The sequence below is a fragment of the Bos grunniens genome, chromosome 18, assembly GCF_055505025.1.
Source record: "Bos grunniens cultivar Pamir isolate PY7600 chromosome 18, Bosgru_T2T1.0, whole genome shotgun sequence".
NCBI lineage: Eukaryota > Metazoa > Chordata > Mammalia > Artiodactyla > Bovidae > Bos > Bos grunniens.
In genome coordinates this window covers 21,043,755-21,065,356 of record NC_141182.1, presented here as the reverse complement: position 1 = coordinate 21,065,356, position 21,602 = coordinate 21,043,755, and the positions used below count along the sequence as shown (strand labels likewise).

Sequence of the window (21,602 nt, the reverse complement as noted above, 5' to 3'; positions counted from 1 at the left end):
TCATTAATGTGTTTAATGCGTGGAACGTTCTATTAAAACAAGCCCTTAGTATTGTTATGGACATGTTCATTGCTATTGTCAATAGAAGTGGCAGAGCTAAATTCCGCTGGACGATCACCATTTAGCCATTGGAGGGGGCCAACAATTTCTCATACAAATTGAACGATCACGTCAATAATGTTTATTTTTGGTCAAGTATAGTTGAAACATTTTCTTATGGTAAGTTAACAGTAGAAAAGGCATGTCTTACATAAGCAAAATGACTCACTTTGAATGCAGTGCGACCCATCTCTTAAAAGTCCAACTTATAAAATTGAAACCATATTAACTCTAGCACACATTTACTGAGCACCTACTAAGTGCTATATATTCTTAATCATTAGAGACTGATCACTTATAAATTGAGTTTTTGGTTAGCAGTGTCTCTTCCATGTAATACCAAAAATGCAGAGTCTGATGACTGCTTCATAGAGGCATGTTGTTCGGAGTCAACTTTAATTTAGCTGTTACTACACCTTGACAATTGTCTGCTCAAAATACCAAGGCCACAGACATTTTACAAGCTGCCTTTCTTGGTAGAGCAAATAGCCTTTTACCATGCATAGCTCTACCTACCTCCTGAGCCTGAACATCGGAGTGTTCTCTTTAAGACTGAGTTACCTTTAGGATCATGTTTTTGTTTTTAAAAGGATCATGTATTGAAGGAGGGGAATGTTCCAAATTTCTGCTAAACCCAATTAGCTGTTGTGAAGGGCAACCTGTGATGACTTGGCTGGTTTATCACATTCAAAGAAACATGTTATTAAAAAGTTAGCCTATGATTTATTTCCCTGTGTCTCATTTGAACATATAATCTACAGTTATAAGCTTTTATAGCATTGGCAGTACTTCCCTGTGGGTTAGGGACAGTAGACAGACCATTTTACGCATTTTTATTTATGTATTTATTTTAGTTTTGGTCGCACTGAGTCCTTGTTGCGGCTCATGGGCTTTCTCTAGTTTCGCAGAGAGCAGGGTCTGCTCTCTATTTGAGGTGTGCAGGCTTCTCATTGCAGTGGCTTCGCTTGTCCTGGACCGTGGGCTCTAGGGTGTGTGGACTTCCGTAGTTTCAGCGCATGGGCTTAGCTGCCCTGTGGCATGTGGGATCTTCCGACACCCGGGATTGAACTGGACTTGGCGTGCATTGCAGCGTGGATTCTTAACCACTGAACCACCAGTGTGTGTGCGCGTGCTCAGTCGTGTCCGACTGTGACCCCATGGACTGGAGCCCACCAGGCTCCTCTGTCCATGAGATTTCCCAGGCAAGAATACTGGAATGGGTTGCCATTTCCTCCTCCAGGGGATCTTCCTGATCCAGGGATCGAACTCACGACTTCTCCATCTCCTGCATTGGCAGGCGGCTTCTTTACCACTGCACCATCTGAGAGGCTCCCTGGACCACCGGGAAGGCTCTCAAACAACTTTTGGAGGGATGAGAGTTACTCCTGTACTGTTGCCTCACTTTCTTCTGTTCACAGCCCTTGTTGCCCTTAGGAGACAGCCTTCTTTGCTTGTTTAAGGCCTGTCCTCACCTCCTTGCCTGACTCTTTTGCTACTAGTTCATCCTGAGACCTAGAAGCGTCTGCGCTGAAACACACGAGGCTCTCAATAAATATTTTGTTGAATACATGAATGAATGAAAGGATCATGAGAGAATATTTATTGGTTATTAAGAGTGTACGTTGAATACTAAATAAAAATGGAGGGGAAGGGGATTTAAAACATCAACAGCTGTAAAAATAGAATTAATCTTTAAAATTTTAATTTAGGATCAAATAAAATCAATATAGAGCTGACTGCTTGGTAAAACAAAGGGAGTTAGAGGGTGTATGAGAAAATACCATTGTTTTATCATAAACTCTTAAAATTTTTATTTTGCTGAGAAGCTATTAATTATCTTTGGGGAAGACTGTTTTTCACAAAACTTTCAAGTGTAGGTATGTTTGATTATAACCCTGAGAGTAGTTATTAAGTAAAAATTATCTATTTCAGTGTAGATATTTTGATGAATATAAAGTTTATGGTATGTAGGTCTGTAATTATCATTGGTATGCATCTGGCACAACTTTATTTGTTTGAGGTTCTATTTGGGTTAGGAATACATTAGTTATGCCTAAGTATCAATTAATTGCTTATCTGCAAATAAAATTTTAACATTGCTCTAGAATATAAATAATTGAGCTTAAAATTATTGGATTTCCTATTTGTAGTTCTCTGATATTTATAAATACAAAGCAATTTTTATTACTGATAATTGTTTAATTGGTCCATTTCTTAAGAAATATTGATTAAAATAACACATTGTGAAAATTTATTTAGTCACACTTGCTAATATGTTTGGGCTGTTTGCTTCTTAATTAGATGTTCTTTATTATGAAATCGTAAGGTTGAATTGTTACAGAGAATATTGTTTGTAAATGCAGATGGTAGATGCTTTAAATACATTTGCATCTTAGATTTTTAAAATTCCTTTTGATAAAATCCTTTGGCATACTTTCAAAGATGGAAGTAAGCACCAATGTACTGAGTAATGGTTGATAGAATAATGTGTGGTACTTAAAATTATAAAATCTATTTGAATATCTTTTACTTTGTAAAAGAAACAAGAAAGCAATACAGGAGGATCTGTGATTATGTATCACCAAGCATGTATCACAGAGATAAATGTCAGGCATGGGAAGGAAAGAGAAATGTACTCAGAGAGGACTTCGTGGAAGGACTGGTCCTTGTCCTGAAAGTAGGAGTGGAAACAATGTGAATGTGTAAAGGAAGTAGAATTTTCTTGGCTATGGTAGTAAGAACAAACTGTTTCCATTCCCCTCCCCATCCCCTCAAACCCCAGGTATCTTCTAGGAAGTATGGACATGGTAATATGAGATCGTGATTTACACAGTAGGGACATTTTTCAACTTTTCATCCTCTTTCAGTCTTGATTAAATCAAGGAGGCAGTCTCAGTTTGAGGCTAATTAGTCTTTCACATCTCTCTTTCATCCTTTTTCAAAAGGAGAAAGCAGAACTTTGGCCCCAAATCTTAGGTAGATCCCCATATTTAGATGGACTGTGTTGTTATTTGCTTTACTTAGTATTTACCTGGCATTGCAACGATCGTGGTGATTCCAGTTTCTAATTTATGCTAGCGAGCTAAAGTTTCCTTTTTAATATAAAATTATTCACATTTTTAGCCATTTGCTCCAATGATTAATGTTCATTAATAGAATGGATTTCAGGCAATTGAAGAAAACAAGGAACCGCTACCCAAAACATCCATTCCTTGGTTTCCTTTTTAAAAAACAAACGACAAAGAGGCTCTTTCATCAGGTGGAAAGAGGAGCGAGTCTCAGCTAAGCACTCTGCCCATGAAGACATAGACAAACCATCAAGGCATCATTGCCCAAAGACTTTGTCAAATGGTATTTATAGGCAAGTAGAAGGCAGTGTGCTTCCTGTTCGAAGTCTGTGACCTGCCCATTCTGAATAATCTTCTCTGGTTGCAAATGCTTGAGTACTCTTCAAATCATGCTACCATATCCCACTCCTGGGCATATACCCGGAGAAAATGAAAATTCAAAAAGATACATGCACCCCATATTCCTTGCAGCATTATTTACAGTAGCCAGGACATGGAAGCATGTCCATCAACAGAGGAATGGCTGAAGAAGATGTTATACATGTATACAATGAGATACTACTCAGCCATAAAAAGGAACAAAATTGTGCCATTTGTAGAGATGTGGATGGACCTAGAAACTGTCATACAGAGTGAAGTCAGAAAGAGAAAGACAAATATATTAACACATATGTGTGGAATCTAGAAAAATAGTATAGATGAGCTTATTTGCAAAGCAGAAATAGAGACACAGACATGGAGAACAAATGTATGGATACCAAGGAGGGGAGGGAGTGTGTGGGATGGATTGGGATTGATATATATACACTATTATATACAAAATAGATAACTAATGAGAATCAAAAAACATAAAATAAAGGAGCCTGGGCTTTTAGGAGCTATCATATATATTTTATTGATTTACAGTTTAATTTTTATTAGAAAATTAAAATTTATGGCTTCCCTGATAGCTCAGTTGGTAAAGAATCCACCTGTAATTCAGGAGACCCTGGTTCAATTCCTGGGCTGGGAAGATCCACTGGAGAAGGGATAGGCTACCCATTCCAATATTCTTGGGCTTCCCTTGTGGCTCCTCTGGTAAAGAATCTGCCTGCAATGTGGGAGACATGGGTTTGATCCCTGGGTTGGGAAGATCCCCTGGAGAAGGGAAAGTCTACCCACTCCAGTATTTTGACCTAGAGAATTCCATGGACTGTATAGTCCATGGGGTAGCAAAGAATTGGACACAAGTGGGAGTCTTTCACTTCACTTTTTATTAGAAAGTAAATTAAAAATTGCTTCATTCTACAAAAAATAAAAAAGTTCATACCAATTAAAAAAATAAGTTGAGGTGTTAGGCTCTTTATACTATTTATAATTAAATCCAAGTTGTCCACAATTGATGGGTTGCCCATCAAGTACAATCAGTTAATATTTATTGGGATGAATGATGTCATTAAATAGGTACAAGCTTTTAAACTTTCAATGGCTCCTTTCTCCATTGTGAATAAAACCCAGAATGGACTATAGACCCATTACTTATGGCCATTACTTGTTCTCCAGCTTCACAGCAAGCCTTGCTTCTCCTGGGCAGTAACACGGACCTCTTCTTATCCATCATGTGCTTCCTTAGGGCTTCCTAAGTGTCACTGGTGGTAAAGAACCTGCCTGCCAATGCAGGAGATTCAAGAGACACGGGTTTGATCCCTGAGTCGGGAAGATCCCCTGGAGTAGGGCATGGAAACCCACTCCAGCATTCTTGCCTGGAGAATCCTTTGGACAGAGGAGCCTGGTGGGCTGTAGTCCATAGGGTCACAAAGAGTCAGATGCGACTTAGCGAGCACACACACACATGTGCTCCCTTATGCCACGGGACTTTGACATGTTCTTCTTCTCTGCATACAATGCTTTTCCCTCTTTTCTAGCTCTGTTAGCTTCCACTCATCCTTTACAACTCAACCCAGTGGGTCACCTCTGCAGGGGAGCATCCGCCAGTTTTCCCACCTCACCTGATTTGGCCCATCCCCATCCTTTCCAAACCCACTGCACTTCGCTGTTCGCCTTGCCTAACCCGCTCCCGCCTTTCCTGGCCTCCTCATTTCTCAAGCATGACAAGCCTTCTCCCATCTCAGACTTTGCACATGCTCTTCCCTCTGGCTGGAACATACTTTCTCCCCATTTCCTGATGGACTTCTTCTTACTCTTCAGGTATCAGCTCAAAAGTCACCTTCGAGAGGCCTTTCCTACTAACCGAATCAAATATAGCTACCCTCTCCTGAATAAATTTTTTTTTTTTGCATAGCCTTTTTATTTTTCCAAAGCCTTTTTATTTTTCCACAATATTTATCACAGTTTGAATCTTTTTTATGCACATATGTTCTGTTTTTACAGACAGAACCTAATTTTGGACACCCAGTTCTCTTCCCCCACAAGAAGATGATTTCTGTTATATTTCTCTAATAAAATCATTTTCAAATGGGGCATTGCAGATTTTGTCCATCAGGGAATTTTGCTGTGTCTGGAGACAGTTGAATGTCACAGCTTGGTGGGGAGGGGAGGTTACTGGCACCCAGTGGATAGAGACCAGAGATGCTATTAAGTATTTACAATGCTCAAGATGCATTGCAAGCAAAGGATTTGATGCGTCTGCCCAACAAAGAATTATCCAGTCCAAAATGTCAATACTGCTGAGGTTGACAAACTCTTATCTAATATTATCAGTTAGAAGACAAAGTGAGATAAGAAGAAAGAAGGAGTTGCTTTCCAATGATGAACAATTTAGGAAACGATACAAGTGAACTCTCCATATAAAACATAATTGTATGAAGAGTCAGAAAGGCTACCGGCATTCAGTCCTTCTTGTTGGATGTGATAATAGAATCTCTTATAACCCAGTAGTTGCTTTGTCTTTCAGTGATCATTGGTAAATCTTTCAATGCTTAATGTTAATAAGCAAGATTAATGATTTACAAAAACACATTAAATTTCTTAGGGCTATATCCATGGTTATACATTTCCATCTCATGTCATTGGTGGTGGTGGTGGTGGTGGTGGGTTAGTTGCTAATTCACGTCTGACTCTTTTGCGACCTCATGGACTGTAGCCCACCAGACTCCTCTGTCCATTGGACTTCCCAGGCAAAAATACTGGAGTGAGTTGCCGTTTCTTTCTCCAGGGGATCTTCCCAACCCAGGAATCGAACCCGCATCTCCTACACTGCAGGCAGATTCTTTACTGACTGAACCATCAGGGAAGCCCTGTAGTATCATTACTACTAGGAAAAGTGGTGAGCTGTTTTGGAGGAATATAGATGAATTATTCTTGCCTACACTTTTTTATAGTATTAATAAATTCATTAGTCCATTCTAAATTCTGTCTAAATAGAGTCATGTTTAAAAGAATCACATGGTAATTTTCTAGTTTTGAAAGATATGAGCATTGGTATACTGGCGTCGCTGGCCTGCCACATCGTATGTGCTCAATAAATACTTTTCAACTGAGCTGACATCTTTTTCTTCTTAAGTGGAAATCCTAAGATCACAGGAGGTTTTTTTTTAAGGTTACTTTTTGAAATAGAAAATGATTGGAGCTGTTAAGGATCACCAGGTTCCCCAAGGAGGTTGTTAATAATTGGTGACCCTAAAGGAACTTGATTCTCTAAAGAGATACTTTCACCATTAATCTTCTTATACTATAATCCTCACACATAGGAAGTTATTATCAGATAACAATGGACCATGGTAGATGCTAGCACATTTGGTTGCATTGATTATGTGGTTCACAGGTTACCTGACAATATTTTAGAGGTCCTTGGTGTATGGTCCTGTGGGAGATAAGAAAGGTGGGCCAGCATTTTTTGGATTTGAAGACCACGTGGATGGCTCTAAGTTTTGGCAAGATTGTGGCCCCACCACCACCAGTATGCTTCAGGAGTGGTTTTCACACTGTCCCCAATTCAGAAACCACCCCCCGTTTTTTCTTTTAGTGAAATGAGTCTCAATTTATATGAAACAAATAAAAATGGAGCTGCTTTTGTTAAAGGAGGGTGGTGATGGCACAGAGTTCAGAGCCCTTTCATCTCCCACTCTGTCAGTACACGCTGCCAGCAGTGGTGGCACCATGGCGCCTTTGCTGTGTCCTTGTTCAGTTGCTAAGTCAAGTCTGACTCTTTTGCCACCCCATGGACTGTAGCCCGCCAGGCTCCTCTGTCCATGGGACTTAGAGAACAGTTTCTCCATCAACCAGTCACCCCAGCTACCTCTGTGGCTTAGGGGATCCTTCTTATCCAAGCATAGGTACAATAGTATCTAACTCAGGAAGTTATTTAGAGGACTGGATTGGAAAGTGCACACTAAGCTTAGCACAGGTCCCAGATCCGAAGAAACACACAGTCGATGTTCCTTGTTCATGAACCTTGGCTGTTTGTCAACAGGAACTCTTAGGCAACTAGGTCCATCACAAATGCATAAATGGCAGGTGGAGTTCAGGAAGAGTGGACAAAGCCAAAAATCTAACCCCATGGCCTTCTGTGTGACCATGAGATTCCTCTGAAATATTGTACATCTGGGATGCACCTGTCAAGTATCTATACCTGCTGATGTTCATGGGCATGGGAGTAAAGAAAGCAAAGTGGCTTCTTGGTTAATGAGAAGGCTGTGTAAATTACATCCTCATATTTCGTGGCCATGCCAGTTAACTGATTATTTTACCATTGGAATTAAAATACTCTGGAGTTGCCTGCAGATATTTTAAAATAGTTAGATTTAAAGAAGTCTGAAAGGATCTTTGAAAAGCCTCTGAAAGATACATTTGGAGACTAAAGTTAAGAAAAAGATAGCATAATTCCCAGTTGTGGCGGGCTGAAAAACATCAGTAAGCAATGGTAGAACTTTAAAGGAACATGGAAGAGTGGACAGTCTCCTCAGATTTTTGAAGAGAAATAGCTAAATGTGTGAAGAGTGCCAATAAAAGGAAATTAAGACACACTGATAACGTGAAATCCACTTTTGTAATGCCAGACTGTAGAAGGACTCCTACAAGGAGAATGCAGTATTTTCAGAGTGTCTTGTTAGTGAGACAAAAAGAGTTGGGGTTGCTCTGAAATGTGGAGCTCCTTTTTCCAGGATTCCATAGGAATTTGATAACTCAAAAATTATTAATGGAAAATATGTATCTTTTCTAGTAAACTCTGACAATTAGCCACAGACTCCTTGAGTGTTTTTATCTCTTGGTTTTAGATTTTCCTAACTATAGTGTTTGAGTTTCTGTTTGTTTGTTTCGTGTTTTTGTGAATGGGACAAGTTAAGATGCTCCCCTCCTTACCCCTCCAATCCAGTATGATGTAACTACTGTTTACACTTTTTAAAAATATTTATTTATTTGGTTGCCTCCAGGCTTAGTTACAGTGTATGGGATCTTCCTTTGCTGCAGACAGGCTTCTCTCTAGTTATGATGCAACTATGTGGAATCTTAGTTCCCGGACCAGGGATCAAACCTGCATCCCCTGCATTGGAAGGTGGATTCTTATCTACTGGATCACCGCAGAAGTCCCTAAACTTAAAAAACAAACAAACAAACAAACAAAAAAGAGGGGCTATACTCCATAACTGTTTTGCAACCTGGTTTTTCACTTGCTGCTGCTGCTGCTGCTAAGTCGCTTCAGTCATGTCTGACTCTGTGTGACCCTATAGGCGGTAGCCCACCAGTCTCCCCCATCCCTAGGATTCTCCAGGCAAGAACACTGGAGTGGGTTGCCATTTCCTTCTCCAATGCATGAAAGTGAAAAATGAAAGTGAAGTTGCTGAGTCTTGTCCGACTCTTAGCAACCCCATGGACTGCGGCCTACCAGGCTCCTCCATCCATGGGATCTTCCAGGCAAGAGTACTGGAGTGGGGTGCCATCACCTTCTCCGTTTCACTTGCTAGATCTTGCATATCATTCTAGATTAGTGGCTCTCTAGTACTGGAAGCAAGTTTGCCCTCCATGGGGCAATATCTGGAGACATTTTTGATTGTCATGACTGGTGAAGGAAAGGAGGCTGCTATTGGCATCTCCACGTTTGATTCCTGGGTCGGGAAGATCCCCTGGAGAAGGGAATGGCAACCAACTCCAGTATTCTTGCCTGGAGAATTCCATGGACAGAGGAGCCTGGTGGGCTACAGTTCAAGTGGTCACAAAGAGTTGGATACGACTGAGCAACTAACACACACACACAGGGAGAGACCAGGGTTACTGTTAACAACCTACAATGCAAAGGACAGCCACCACAGCAAAGAATTATCTGGTCCAGAATGTCATTAGAGCCAAAATGAAGACACTCTTCTCTAGGTCAATACACATAAATCTAATTCATTATTTTAAAAAGCTTCATAATACTTTGTAGCATGATCGATCATAATTTATTCAACTAGTTTCCTATTGATAGCTCTTGGCTTCTGAATTAGTGGCATTATAATATTTATAATTCATTTGTTTCTTTAAAGAGCAAAATAAGCTTTATGAGAAATATTGAAAAGAAGAATTCATAGGGTTATGTATAAAATTAGATTCTGGGTCACTGTGAGTCAAGAGAATTTGGTTTCAAGAAAATCGCAGGCTCATTCTAAATGACAAGACTTAAATGAAGTCATTTGAAAAGCATGTCTTCATTTTTGTATTCTTTGGAATGAGAAGAAGAAGCAAATCTAAATCCTTTTCTATGCCTCCCCAAAACAGAGAAGGCTACTTTTGAAGTGTCGGCAGTAATTTTTAGGGGAGCTAATTCTGATGGTCTCTACCTCCTCCTGATACATATTTTAAACAATTCATTAATACATTAAATCAGGATGGGTTAAGCAAAAGAAAACAAAGCAGGTTTAAGATGAAAAAAAGTGATATCCAATCCTAAAGACATGGAATGGCTTCCAGATGCCATTGACAGTATAATTCTGAATTGGAATGATCCTCTGGTTAACCACAGAGGGTTTTACAGAGAGGGTGCCCTGAAGCAAACAGATGCTTGCTCCGCGTTTCCCTAGCCCATCCTTGCTACATGGCGTATGCAGGCCTGGGAGGATAAAATAGAGAACAGCTTCTCCCCATATTGCAGAGCTGGAGAAAGGATAATTGAACCAGCTCTGTGTGGAAGAAGGATGGCCAGTGAGTTGGTGAGCCTGAAAGGCTTAGACCTCGGCGTCACCCCTTTCCTTGACATCAGTTTCCTCAGTAAGGAGCAAGAGGTAAAGATTTCTCTTCCCTTTGCTAATAGTCCTTTATTTTCACGTAGTTAAGTCATCCAGCGATAGGTCTAGGCTTCCCTGGTGGCCCAGTGGTAAAGCAATCTGCCTCCTGATGCAGGAGATCCCTGGGCAGGAAGATCCCTTGAAGGAGGAAATGGCAACCCAGTCCAGTATTCTTGCCTGAAAAATTCCATGGACAGAGGAGCCTGGTGGGCTAGTCCGTGAGATTGCCAAGAGTCAGACGTGACAGCATGCACGCACACTCACACAAGACAGTTCTACAGTGTAACAGTTGAGGCTGGATAATTTGGGCTTTGTGCTTTTGACCTTTCAACTTTCTAGCATGATTCCTTCTAGTTAATAAATTAATAGAGACCATTATCCTGCAATAAATCAGATCTAACAAAATTGGAACAAGTCAAACCTATCTAAGGAGCTGCTGAAGTTATGTTCATTGATCTTTTTAATTGAGGTATTACTTGACATATTAGTTTCAGGTGTACAACATAATGATTGGATATTTGTGTATATTCCAGAATTATCACCACAGTAATTATAGTTAACATTTGTCATCATACAGTTATCAAAAAAAAATGGTTTTTCTTTTTCTTGTGATGAAGACTTTATGATCTACTCTCTTAGCAACTTTCAAATATGTCATAGAGTATTATTACCTACAGCCAACCAGGCTGTGTATTCCATCCCTATGATGTATTTAGGGCTTCTCTGGTGGCTCAGCGGTAAAGAATCTGCCTACAGTGCAGGAGACTCATGTAGGAGATGCAAAGTTTGATCCCTGGGTCAAGAAGATCCCCTGGAGCAGGAAGTGGTAACACACTCTAGTATTCTTGCCTGGGAAACCCCATGGCCAGAGGAGCCGCACAGGTTGCAAAGAGTCAGGTATGACTTAACAACTGAACAACAGGGCAGTGCAATGATGTATTTATTTTGTAACTGAAAGTTGGTACCTTTTGACCCCCTTCTCCAACTCCTGCAAGCTCACTGATGTTTGGGAAAACTAAGAGTTTCCCATTTCTGTTGTCCCTTTAGGATCAGAGCCACACACAAGTTTCACAATACCGCCAGGATCCCTCTGTGATCATGAGGTCCATCGTCCACATGACGGACGCTGCTCGCTCTGGGATCATGCCGCCTGCCCAGCTCACCACCATCAACCAGTCTCAGCTCAGCGCCCAGCTGGGGTTGAATTTGGGAGGGGCCAGTGTGCCCCACACGTCTCCTTCACCTCCTGCGAGCAAATCGGCGACTCCCTCCCCTTCCAGCTCCATCAACGAGGAGGACGCTGATGAAACCAACAGAGTAAGTTAACTGCCTTTAGTATACAGGGATCGCCCCCATGTTCTTGTGTTTAAGCTTCATTCACAATATTACCTTCCTTTTCTTCAAGGATGTGGAGTAGCACTTAAATTTATGACAGCTTAATTTTTTCTTAACTCTTTTATATCTGTTTATTTCTGTGGAAAGTATATTCAACTGAAACTTGGGAGATCTGACTTCTCCTACTAGTTGTAAGGCCTTGAGCAAATCACTTAATAGGCTGAATTTTACTTAAATCGGCAAAGGAGAAGGCTTGCGCCAGACTTTTCAGAAATTCTGAACAGCTCTGGTCCTAAATTAACGTCCCGGTGGGCACGTTTCATCTGGTTAGTTGGCTGAACTGCTGCCCGTTGGACAGTCTTGCACTTCAGAGGTGTTTACCACATGGTATGTTCCAGTGGTTTGCACGTTTGCTTTTGTGGAGGAAATGATACCTGATTCAAATACACACAATTTGAAACAAAAACTTAGTTGCCAGTTTGACTTTTTTGCATGCCTAGAAAAGACATCGTTTCATTAAAGTTACTTATTCTAGTTACACAATTACTCATTCCTCATTTATTAATTATGTGTGGTACACCTACTCTGTGCTTGGCATTTTACTTGGTTCTGGTGATACAAAGACTTAAGAGAGAATTGCTGCCCCTGGGACTTCCCACTGGGAACAAGTAAGAGTGTTTAAAACTAGCTCCAGATGTGATTAATGGCATAACTGATGTATCTGGTGTGCTGAGACTGTCATCGATTCTGCTTTGGAGAGTGATTTGAGGAAGACTTTATTGAGAAGGTGATGTTTGAATTAGGTCTAAGAGGACACACAAAAGTTTGTGAGGCAGAAGAGAGAGGCCCACCTTGTGGTAGAAAGAGCAAAGGAATTATATGTCCATTTATGGGTACCATGAATGGTGTGACATGGAGGAGGAAAGAAATGGGACTTGAAAGAAATTGCTGGAATGTGGTAGCCTTTCCCTGCTGGTAGTTGAGAGCTGATTAATTCTTTGCATTGAGGAATGGCATGAACAGATTTTTTGCTTTAGAAAGATAGCTTAGGCTGTATATAGAACGAGTTACAAAGAGAGGGACCAGAGAGAAGGAAACCAATTAAAACATCCTTTTGTTATGATTTGTTTCCTTTAATTTTAGCAAAGGAAGGCATACAGGAGGTGCGAGATTAGTGAGACATTCAAGAGAGAGAGAATCATCCATTAAGGTTTGATAATTGCCTGGAATTTGAAGGAGTAAAAGGTATGTTGGGTTTTAGTTTGAGAACCAGCATGGATATCAGTAAATGGAGAAGATTAACCCAGGAAGTGAGGAATGTTATTTTTCTCCACCATGGGGAAGCTGAAAGTTTGGCATGGTAGGGGTTGAATTTGAGACACTTCCATTTGAGTCTAGAACTCAGTCCATTGGAGAGAGTCTAGAATTCAGTCTGTTAGAGATGGAAGTATAGATTTTTGAACCATTGGCACACAGATAGGAGCACATAGAAGTAACCAGAATTTCTTAGTGTGGGTAAGGAACAAGTCAAGGCCAGAATATTAAGCATCATTTATTTTTACCTTTAGCATCATTTATGTTTAAGTAGAAATGGAAGAAAAGGTGCTTAGAGAAGATTTCAGGTGATGAAAAGAGGAGGGAGTTTAGCTGAAAAGAGGAGAAACGTGGCAGGGATTTTAAGGAGGGTTTGGTCTGTCCAGATATGTTGACTCCCCACTGGACACAGAGTGGAGAAATTTGCTTAGCAGTCTCTACGCACACTCACAAGGACTTCAGCAGGGTGAAGTGGGAAATAATAAACTCAAGGGATGTGTATAAGATATAGCTGGGTTACAGCTGGCTATTACACAATTCAAATAGATTCCTTTCATTTCGTTCGCATTCCCACTGATCTTAATACTTACCGCTGTATCAATCTGAAATTGTCATCTCTATAAAGAAAATTTTATGTGACTCTTAGCTCGTTCCATTTTTAGACAGAGTCTAGGTTTTGAGTAAAGACAAGGAATCCAGTTTATCTTTTAAGTAACTTAGCTGAAAAAAGGAAGATTAATGTTATTGTTGATTATGTCTTTGGAATAAAGCTATTTCTCCACTTTTTCATAGCCCTTTGAGTCAACTATGCAAAGTTTCTTTAGGAGAATTAAATCTGAGCTTTTATTTGAACTTGTGAGATTCTTCACTTTGGATTTATTCTTAAAAGGTAAGGATGACTGTGGCAAGTCATGGTTGTCCAGGGAAGATGACAAAGGTTGTCGACATTTGAATGTTGTTTTGCAAAGAATGGAACTGAACTCCTATTTGGAAAAAGCTACACTGGAAATAGGTCAGAGTATTGTTGGTGCAAACAGTGCCAAATTCTCTTCCAAGAAAAGAATAGAGTTTGACTCAATTAGAAAAATCTGTGTATATATTTTTTCCTTGTGGCTAAAGTAATATTTTTCATTGAAGGAAAATTTGGCTCAAGTTGAAGCTCTAACTAGAAGACATCTGACTCATTTGCAAGTTCAGATTCATTAACTAGAATACAAGTTTCACTTATTCTGAAGATTTAGAAAAACAACTGTGGCGTCTATGGAATTTTATTTAATTCATTGTGTGAGTTATGAAAGATGGCATTTTGGAGGAGAGGTGAAGTCTAGCTTAATACCTACTGACATCTGTAAGCTACTTGTGTAAAGTATGGGTGTGTTATTACTCAAATAGTGCAAACAGCAGGCCCACCAAGAAGGTTACTGGCTTCCTAGGGTTCAGAGCTCTCAAAAAAAAGTTGCTTATCAGTTTCCTCCCTATGAATTCTAGTCATTGAATTAAGTTCCAAATGACCCTCTTTCAGAAAGTAATGATACTCTTGGAAAATTTGAGTTAAGATTTAAGACTCAAGGCCATTAAAAGCCAATCCGTTAGTAACTTGAATCTATCTCTGTTGATCTTGCCCAGAGCTGGCTTTTAAAACAGATTTTGTCAAATACTTCAGGATTCTTGATAAAGTTAACTGCAAAATTATCTCCAATATAGTCATCATATTATAATCTAGGGGATGAGGAGGGGAATAAAACAAGGTTGATGAATCATTTCCCCTGCTTCTCTGATGAGTCTGTTATATGGCACCCCACTCCAGGACTCTTGCCTGGAAAATCCCATGGACGGAGGAGCCTGGTGGGCTGCAGTCCATAGGGTCGCGAAGAGTCAGACACGACTGAGCGACTTCACTTTCACTTTTCACTTTCATGCATTGGAGAAGGAAATGGCAATCCACTCCAGTGTTCTTGCCTGGAGAATCCCAGGGACGGGGGAGCCTGGTGGGCTGCCATCTATGGGGTCGCACAAGTCGGACATGGTTGAAGCGACTTAGCAGCAGCAGGTGAGTATTAGAGCTCAGTGATATATAAATTTGGTAAACTATATCTATATCATTCCTATAGTTTTGATTTCAGAGTTCATTGGGAATATGTGTGAATATCACTAGGCCAGTATTCTTGTGGCAGCGTTACTTATTATAGATAATAGTAAGCATCTGCTTACTAGTCTTCTTATTAGCCTTGGTGATTTTAAGTATCTACTGATGCTGCTATTTTACTGGTTTTTAATTTTATGAAGAGTATCAATTTCCTTTCTAGCTCTAGTTAGAATTTGGATACTTTTACATTCCTTATTATCCTATTCTTTAGCAAGTTTTTATTATTTTAGAAAATAAAAGTGTCCTTTCCCTTTTTGTGCAAACTTAGGAATTAGAGCTAATTTCCATTTGAGTTTTGGAGACCATTAGCAAAGTAAAATTCTGGTAAAAAAAAAAAAAAAAAAAACAAGCTTCAAAAAATCAATTCAGACCAATCATACATACGATGGTATGTGTCTTTGGCCATGGGACCTCATTTAAAATATCTGAGTTTGATCAACATCCTGAATATTATTTAGGTTTACTTCTAAAACCTCTGAAAATGTAAAATATTTTGTTTATGGGTACATATGTAACACACACATACATATACACATGCACACATACATACATGTTTGGTACAAAGCGTCCTGTTTTTCATTACTCATAATTGCTATTTAAAGCATATGTTGCAAATGTATTGAAGATACTTCTGGGTCTCATTAATCAATGTTCTAAATGCTAATCTCTGCCATCCAGTTAACACTAAGTAAATTTACCCCTCCCCCTCTTTTGGTGGTGATTCATCTGTTCATGATGTTTAACAAAACCTTAAAAGAATGACCGGGGACCTGAGTAAGTCTTTCTGCATTCTCTGCAAGTACATTCTAGGCAGTGAATTTTCATCTTGCTTTGCAGGCCATCGGAGAGAAAAGAGCTGCTCCAGATTCTGGCAAGAAGCCCAAGACTCCAAAGAAAAAGAAAAAGAAAGATCCCAATGAGCCACAGAAGCCAGTGTCAGCATATGCCCTGTTTTTCAGAGACACACAGGCAGCAATTAAAGGTCAGAACCCCAATGCGACCTTTGGAGAGGTCTCAAAAATCGTAGCATCTATGTGGGACAGCCTCGGGGAGGAACAAAAGCAGGTAAGTTCAGGCAAAGGCCCATCAGCCATATAACTCAATGTTCCAAGAACATTCCTGACTCCTTTTCTGGGTGAATGCCTCCCCTTAATATGATTGATTCTCATGAAAGCATTTTTCTAAGCTATGGAATTAAAAAAACACAAACATATAACTCCAAAGTACCTTCCACTTGTCTGGATTTCTCAGTTCCCTTAAAGGGTGTGTGTTCAGAACCTATTCAGAAGAGAGTTGGAGGAGATCCAGGCAGTATCCTGCAAGCATAAACTTTTTATGATAATCTTTTCATTTTAAATAATGCAGAATTTCCCCAACCCTCCCCCCACCCCCACTTTGTCACAAAGGGCACTACAGAGAGATTAAGTTCATCCTGCTTGCTTTTTTTTGATCATCTTTCTGAACCCTTGTGCTCTCCTGGTGGGTTTCCAAACTTGGAAGCCATCTCTGTGTGTTTCATTATTGTCAAGGAGCATTTGAAATTTTATTCCATGTTCATTTGAAAATGTGGCTGTATGAGAGGCCTTGAGAGATTAGCCATGCTGGTGGAAGACAGTTCCTTAGGGCCTAGTGTCCTGTCTTTCCCCATGCAAGTCCTCCACACAAATGCAGAGAAGAATGGCTTCCTTGGGGCTCAGTTCTCCTGTGTCTTCTCCGTGAAATTCCAATGACCATTCATAGGCATTAATTTCACAGATCCTCACAAGAATAGACCCCTGTAGTAGTTCAGTTCAGTTCAGTCACTCAGTCATGTCCCACTCTTTTCGACCCCATGAATTGCAGCACGCCAGGCCTCCCTGTCCGTCACCAACTCCCGGAGTTCACTCAAACTCACGTCCATCGAGTTGGTGATGCCATCCAGCCATCTCATCTTCTGTCGTCCCCTTCTCCTCTTGCCCCCAATCTCCCAGCATCAGTCTTTTCCAATGAGTCAACTCTTTGCATGAGGTGGCCAAAGTACTGGAGTTTCAGCTTTAGCATCAGTCCTTCCAAAGAACACCCAGGACTGATCTCCTTCAGAATGGACTGGTTGGATCTCCTTGCAGTCCAGGGAACTCTCAAGAGTCCTCTCCAACACCACAGTTCAAAAGCATCAATTCTTCCGCGCTCAGCTTTCTTCACAGTCCAACTCTCACATCCATACATGACCACTGGAAAAACCATAGCCTTGACTAGACGAACCTTTGTTGGCAAAGTAATGTCTCTGCTTTTGAATATCCTATACCTGTTAGTAGTAAACCAGAATAATTGTTTCAGGAATAGAATGGAAAACCCTTGGTTTTCTTTCTTTCTCTGTTCCTTCCTTCCTTTAATCAAGAACTCATTCCTACCAGCTGGTTACCTTGGGCTGATGCTGCTGTAGAATCCGCCTGTTTGTTTGCACTGAGCTCCATGCTCTAGGTAGCAGCCCCGTCTTCTACCCTAGAAATGTAATCCTAAGGGGCTGGCAAACTGCTGCGTCTAACTTTTAAATTCTGGAGAAAAAAACATAGTTGCATTTTGGTGTAACAGCTAGCCATCAGACCACTGTTCAAGAAAAGGAAGCCCAAATCAGGTTTTGTATACTGGGATTTATTTATGTAAATCATTGGTCTCACTAATGGAAATCTTATATCTTTCACTATTTCTGATTTTTTTTTTTCCTCAAAAAGAAAGGTCTCCATCTTTTCTCTTCTGTCTTCACTCGCTCTCGCTGTTGTTGCTGGGTTTTCATCCTCTGATTTGTTTCAGTTTAGAAATGGATGTGAGGGAAAGAAGACATGATGGAGAAATTGTTAATTTTCTATAATTTAAACTGTTTGCCACACATTTCATTCGCATTACCTTATTTACTGCCTGAACAGGAGGCCCTCAGCTGTTATTCTCATGAATTCTGTGCTGCTAGCCGAAATATTTTTCTGTTTGTAATAGTGAACATCAAAACCGTGCCCCAGTGAGGGTGGCAGGGTTTGGTTTTGTTTTAATACCTGTGTGTGTGTTTTCACATTTAAAAATCAAAGCCGGGGAGACCAACTTTTTATGTGAGTTCTGTTGCAACCTAATTTGCACAGCAGTTATTTTATGGCTGAGAATGTGTACGCTAAAGGTGGTGCTAATTGTGGTCTTTTAATAGGTATATAAAAGGAAAACGGAAGCTGCCAAGAAAGAATACCTGAAAGCCCTGGCTGCATACAGGGCCAGCCTCGTTTCTAAGGTAAAAGAGCGGCCAATCTCTGCGTTAGAGAGTTGAAAACAGCCCTGGAGCATTGAAAACATAAATGCTATTCCTCAAAAAGATAGCACCTCGAATAACTCATAAACTTATTTGTTCTCTTTAGAAATAACTCAAATGATGGCATAAAAAATAAGAGTTCATTCAAGCTAATGAATCCAAACTGTTTCCAAAAGATTCACTGATCTCTGCGTGTGTTGGCTGAAGCTATTTAGACAAGTCTTAAACAGCCCCCTTTCTTCCTGTCAGGGGCTGAGATCTGTGTTAATGTCCTCTATTTAAATTGAGAAGTATGTTTCTCAGGCATTTTTGGACAGCAGATCATAAATTCTCCAGTGGTTGCATTATTGTAATAGAGGATGTTGCATTTTTGACCAAACGGTTCCACATCATATAAATAAATAAACCTCATGATTATTTAAAATAAAATTATGCTCCAAGTACTTAAAAAAAAAAGACATGTATACATGTATTATACATAGAGTATACAATGGGCCCTGCTGTATTATAAAATGCACCGGTATTCTAAAGCAAATGTCACTCTGGATTATTATTACCTTGATCCAAAAGGAGCATGAGCTGTTACCTTCTATTTTAACATTTAATTAACTTTGTCTTTAGCCTTCCTAGAATTTAGAAAGGCTTTGGGGAGGATAATGTGAACTAATGTTTTTGCTCTTGATGTATTTCCTCTGGCAAGCAGAGATTCCATTTCATTGTCTTTGTCGTGGCCTCAAAGTACCACACAGGGCCTCAGGGCATGGTCGGTGTTGCTGGCAAAGCCATTTAAAAAGAATTTAGCCCTTTTTTCCCTTTTTCACCTGAGTTGTTTCTTCTTTATATTAAGAGCTACCATTGGCAGCTGCTCAGAACCTGATCAAGAGAGGTTGTCTTTGACAGTTCTTAGGACACTGCCCATTTCATTAGAAAGAGAAAATATTCATCAGGTGGTCCATAGCAAAGCCTTTTTCTGGGACTCTGGAAGATGCACATTGAGAGATACACCGATTCTGGATGCAGACTCGCGCATTGGTAGAAAACCACTGAATGTGTGGGCTATAGATGTTAAGAATTGATTAATTAGATGGCGTGACGTGAATAGAGTAACAATGTGCATGTACTCAAGAGGATCATTTATTCATTCACTTAGCCAGAAGCAGGTGTAGGTGATCTTTGTGCATTAGAGTGTGAAGAATTGACCGTACATGGATTTAAGCCAAGAGCCAGTAACTCAGGGTGCACTCTGGAAATAGCATCTGTGATTAGGCTGATCAGGTCTATGACTGACTTAGAAGGGATAACTTAAAAGTTTTACTTTCGGATACTAAAAACTGATTCAGAAATGTTTCCCAATGGATAGACTGAGTCCATGGATACTGGAAAATCTATCCAATAGGATGGTGATTTAAAAAGAAAATCTAAAATTCTTTAGGGGTAGGTTTGTTTTGCTTTTATTTTTTCAATAGGTAAGGACTGTTGTTGTTTAGTTGCTAAGTCGTGTCGCGCTCCAGCAATGCCATGGGCTGTAGCCCATCAGGCTTCTCTGTCCATGGAGTTTTCCAGGCAAGAATACTGGAGTGGGTCACCATTTCCTTCTCCAGGGGATCTTCCAACCTAGGGGACCAAACCCGTGTCTCCTGCTTGGCAGGCAGATTGTTTACCAGTGAGCCTCCTGGGAAGCCCCAGGGCAGTTGAGAACACCTCAAATTTATAGCCGGCAACTAAATGGCCAGGGACATAGCAGGCAACTAAAATGGCCCTTGTGGTATAAGTTTAGAATAACTTCAACCAGACCCTAAAGTGTGAAATAGCTGCTAATATGGTGATCTCACAGGAAGCAGCATCTAACTGTATAGTTTGATGACTAGATCACATCTGAAGAATTGGTTCTCTCTTTTTTGGTCCCCATGATATAAAGAGAAATGGTGACTAATTGAAGGCCCTCTAGTTCATTGTCCCCATGATGGTATGGGCTGAAAGTCAAATCATATTTAAATAATTAAAAGAATCATGGAAGCAAGGATTTGGGGTCATTTGATTTTGGTCCTCAAGTATAACAGCCATCATGGAAGGAAAGCTTAAGTTTGATCTCTGTGTCCTGGATGGAACTCATTCAAGGAGCGGGATTACAGGGAGCAAGATTTCAGCCTCAGCATTAGAAATAATAAACAAGGGTGCATCACATGTGCTTTGAACTTAAGCCTCTACATTCAGAGGGCCTCTCCAGTGGCTCAGCGGTAAAGAATCCACCTGCAATGCAGGAAACACAGGAGATTCAGGCTCATTCCCTGAGTTGGGAAGATCACCTGGAGGTGGGCATGGCAACCCACTCCAGTATTCTTGCCTGGAGAATCCCATGGACAGAGGAGCCTGACGGGCTATAGTCCATAGGGTTGCAAAGAGTCAGACACTACTGGAGCAACTGAGCATGCACTACATTCAGAGCCTGAAACTCCCTCCCTTAAGATGTGACTCAGCTATCACTTTTAGTCTTCAGAATAACCAACAAAATTAATCGAAGCTTAATATTAAACCATAAAGGAGTAGAACCAGCAGGTGAGCAGGAGCTCTTCAGACTCATCCGCTTTTCCATTCTCTGCTAGGGGAGCATCTTAAAGGTGCAATGGCGTGATTGCCCAGGTGTCTAAGTATAGACATCTCTTGTAGTTTCTTCCTTAAGACTGTCTTGGCAATTTTTAAATATTTGAGTATTTAAAAATAATGTGTCGTTTACATGTAGAAAACTGTGCATATTCTACTTTGTGGATGACGTAATGGTTTCTAAAGATCATTATGAACATTTGTGGGTTTCTTCTTAACCAAAGACTTTAGAACATGACCCTCCACCCTCAAGTCATGTGCAGCCCCCGCTCCCACCCCATCCCCTGAGCTTTTGTGCAAAATCAGAAAACTATCCACCAACGGATGGAGTCTTACACTGATAAGGTCTTCAAACAGAAGCCATCAGCCATGGCTTTTCCTACCTCCAGTGATTCTCCATGTAAAGTCATTCCTCGAGTGTCTTCTAATAGTAGATTTTATAAATGTAAGTAATAAAAATCTAGAAATAAACATTCAAAATCATTAAAGAGAGTAGATGGCAGCTTGATGCTTCCAAGTTCCCCTGTCCCTACTCCCCTCCAAAAAAACCCTAATTTTATGAAGAATAG

At 40.3% G+C, this 21,602-nt stretch overlaps 1 protein-coding gene across 18 annotated transcripts in view; it reads left to right on the top strand.

The window, feature by feature from the left end:
* TOX3 (TOX high mobility group box family member 3) overlaps positions 1-21,602 on the top strand; it is a 122,662-nt gene that overhangs the window by 97,925 nt on the left and 3,135 nt on the right. For all 18 annotated transcript variants that reach the window (XM_086350618.1, XM_086350623.1, XM_086350606.1 and 15 more), the window contains exons 4-6: positions 11,414-11,683; positions 15,999-16,226; positions 18,334-18,414. In XM_086350618.1, the coding sequence (XP_086206744.1) occupies positions 11,414-11,683; positions 15,999-16,226; positions 18,334-18,414 (579 nt within the window). The remainder of the gene's footprint in view (positions 1-11,413; positions 11,684-15,998; positions 16,227-18,333; positions 18,415-21,602) is intronic.